We start from the raw sequence: 3,697 nt of genomic DNA, 5'->3' as shown, positions 1-3,697 counted from the left end.
CGGGCATATTTAGTCCACATGTCCGTTTTTATCAATGGTTTTGCCATATGCAAAAACAACGTGACAGAGGTTTCCCAAGCTTCTTCAAGTACCCAGTCAGTGAAAATGAAGAATAGCAGTAGGATGCAACTTGGATGTCCGCAAATAAGGTCAATGTAGGGGATGTCTCTGTTTATATACAGACCATCAGTCAGCAAAATAACAGAACGGACATGTGAATAGTGTAAGGATAGGATGTGTCAGTGTCTTGTCCGAGTAATGAGGCCCAACTTGCCACCACATATTTTCACTGATCTGAAGTCACCAGCCATAGATCAGCCACTGAGGGACTCATTAGGACTCGCTCACATTGCCACGTAACACGGCCGAGTGCTAGTGCTATGTGATGTTTTATCGGATAGCACTCGGACCAATAATATACTATGTTATCCGAGTGCAGTCTGATGTACGTGCACAGAGACAATGGAGAAGATGGAAAAATTAAGTCCTCCATCTTCTCCACACCTGTGCTGCAATTCTTCCATGCGAGAAAATTGGATCACACTCAGAGTTAAAGCAGAGTGTCATTAGCATAATCGGCCCAATTCTCTGGCATGGGAGAATATACAGCATTGTGAGCTAGCCCTTCATGTGTGTACCATGAGCTAGCACGTCTTAAGAACATATATCATGAGAATTGCTTGATGATAATCTTCTGTACTTGTGCATATACTAACTCTTCAAACTTATTTTTCACCATGGAAGGTTTTGGAGAGGCCTCTATAACCGATTTGAGAAAGGAATGCACCCTCGCCAGTCAGTCACTGAGTTTCTACAGGCAGTAAAAGAAGAGACGCAGCAGCTGGAGGAGGAAATGGAGTTCATGGAGAAGATGTGGTAGAAATACTGAAAATCCAGCTTCCTGGCCTATATGTTTTTGATGTTTATACCTCCGCTTAGGTTTCAGTGTAAACCAATTCAGCTTTTAATGGTGACTGAGAAACAATTTTAAATGATTATATATAGAAACCCTGCACAAGATAAAAAAGAGGCAATCATTCTTAGCCGATGCCCTATGTCTTTGGTGTTCTCCAACACAATAACTGGAAGAGAGCACCATTAAAGGGAATCTGTTACCAGGTTTTTGCTACTCATCTGAGTGCAGCGCAATATAGGGGCAGAGGCCCTGATTCCAACACTCTGTCACTTACTGGGCTACCTGCTGTCATTTTGATAAAATTACTGTGTTATCTGCAGCAGACCCCGCCCACATCACTGATTGACAGTTCTCTGACTGCTGAGCTCTGTATAACCCCGCCCACACCACTGATTGGCCACTTTGTGTATACTACATTTGCAGAAAGCTGACAATCAGTGAATGGGGCGGGGTTGTACAGAGCTTATGAATATGTAGGACTACCTGGCAGCAGGTTTACTAGTCCCCAATGATAATCTGCTTGCTGATAAAATAGTGATTTTATAAAAACTACAGCAATCAGACCATTAAGTGACACATCACTGTAACCAGGGTCTCTACCTTGTGTCTTTTCAATGTCAGTAATGCCTGAGCACTGTGGCGTTATGGCTTTCTTATGGCACCAGAGAAGTTTGTTCATTGGTATAAAGTTTTCAAGTAAAGGTTCATTTAGGCAGGCCAATAATTGGGTTAGGGAGCGTTCCCTCAGTCCCATCTGTTGGCTGCCTAAACAGGCCATCAAACATCCAATGGAGGGGCAAAACATTCATTGGTGTGATAATTTTTGAGCAAGTTTAAAAATAATCATTAGCAGCACATTGTCCTGTGTAAACGAGAAATGTGCTGACGATAACATAAGTGCGGCCGGCCTTACTAAACAGACCATTAAACCACTGCTGATCGACTTGCATGTAGAGGTTACATTAACATGCCCTAACCCAATGTAACTTTTGCTCTTGTCTAACAATTTTTCCTTTAGAGATTAACAAAACTGGAAACTCGAGAGTCAAATGAAACCTACAAGAATCTCAATGACCAGCCAAAAATCCACAACTTCCAGATATGCATCACCAAACACTCTCCGGCTAATACGCCCCAAGATTACAGCACCAACCTGAAACCGTTTCCCTCTCGTAGTCCATCCCAAGGTGAGGAGGACTCGGCCCTGATCCTAACCCAGGACCATTTGAAGAGCTCGGACCCCGACCTGTCGGCTAACAGTGACCAGGAATCTGGGGTGGAGGACTTGAGCTGCCGATCTCCGAGTGGTGGAGACTCGTTACCCAGCGAGGACAGTGGGAAGGATCCCGATTCAGATGAAGCAGTGTTCCTCACTGCTTAGAGGTCTTATTAACCACTTGCTATTATATTAGTGCTTCTATTTATTTATAGGGAGTGATGTAAGCTGGGAGGGATATCATAGAATCATAGAATCATAGAATGGTAGAGTTGGAAGGGACCTCCTGGGTCATCTGGTCCAACCCCCTGCTCAAAGCAGGATTCACTAGATCATCTCAGACAGATGTCTGTCCAGCCTCTGTTTGAAGACGTCCATTGAAGGGGAACTCACCACCTCTCGTGGCAGCCTGTTCCACTCATTAATCACCCTAACTGTCAAAAAGTTTTTTCTAATATCTAATCTGTGTCTCCTCCCATTTAGTTTCATCCCATTGCTTCTAGTCTTTCCTTGTGCAAATGAGAATAAAGATGATCCTTCTACAATGTGACAGCCCTTGACATATTTGTAGACAGCTATTAAGTCTCCTCTAAGTCTTCTTTTTTGCAAGCTAAACATTCCCAAATCCTGCAACCGTTCCTCATAGGACATGGTTTGCAGACCAGTCACCATTCTGGTCGCTCTTCTCTGAACTTGCTCCAGTTTGTCTATGTCTTTTTTAAAATGTGGTGCCCAAAACTGTACACAGTATTCCAGATGAGGTCTGACCAAAGAGAAGTAAAGACCGATAATGACTTCACGTGATCTAGACTGTATGCTTCTGTTAATACATCCCAGAATTGTATTTGCCTTTTTTGCTGCTGCATCACACTGTTGACTCATGTTCAGTCTATGATCTATTAGTATACCTAAGTCTTTTTCACATGTACTGTTGCTTAGCTCTATTCCTCCCATTCTGTATATGCTTTTTTTATTTTTATTGCCCAGATGTAGTACTTTGCATTTTTCCCTGTTAAAAACCATTCTGTTGGTTGCTGCCCACTGCTCCAGTTTATTTAGGTCTTTTTGAATCCTCTCTCTCTCTTCTCTAGTATTAGCTATCCCTCCTAGCTTTGTGTCATCAGCAAATTTAATCAGTTTACCCTCAATTCCTTCATCTAAATCATTGATAAAGATGTTGAACAATACAGGTCCCAGGACGGAGCCCTGTGGTACCCCACTTGAGACATTCATCCAGCTGGATGTGAAGCCATTTACAACCACCCTTTGAGTCCGATCACTAAGCCAGTTATGAATCCACCTAACAGTTGCCTGGTCCATTGCATACTTGGTCATTTTTTCAATAAGGATGGTGTGAGATACTTTGTCAAATGCTTTGCTGAAGTCAAGATATACTATATCTACAGCATTTCCCTGATCCACCCAGTCAGTGATTCTGTCATAGAAGGAAATTAAGTTAGTCTGACATGACTTGTTAGTTACAAACCCATGCTGACTCTGGTTAATCACTTCATTCTTATCCATGTACTTACATACATGTTGTTTAATAATTTGTTCAAAGATCT

The 3,697-nt window shown here is 42.4% G+C and overlaps 1 protein-coding gene across 1 annotated transcript; it reads left to right on the top strand.

Moving 5' to 3' along the window:
* Positions 1-748: 748 nt before the first annotated feature.
* On the top strand, positions 749-2,349 carry LOC141191577 (phosphatidylinositol-3-phosphate phosphatase MTMR7-like). The gene is made up of 2 exons (XM_073661505.1): positions 749-873; positions 1,937-2,349. Exons 1-2 carry the CDS (start codon positions 782-784, stop codon positions 2,295-2,297), a joined length of 453 nt encoding a protein of 150 aa, XP_073517606.1. The 5' UTR covers positions 749-781; the 3' UTR covers positions 2,298-2,349.
* The last annotated feature ends 1,348 nt before the right edge of the window (positions 2,350-3,697 follow it).

Source organism: Phyllobates terribilis, unplaced genomic scaffold (genome assembly GCF_046119375.1).
Source record: "Phyllobates terribilis strain yellow unplaced genomic scaffold, ASM4611937v1 Scaffold_47__1_contigs__length_9908305, whole genome shotgun sequence".
In the NCBI taxonomy this organism is placed as follows: Eukaryota; Metazoa; Chordata; class Amphibia; order Anura; family Dendrobatidae; genus Phyllobates; species Phyllobates terribilis.
This window is presented reverse-complemented; position numbering and strand designations above follow the sequence as displayed.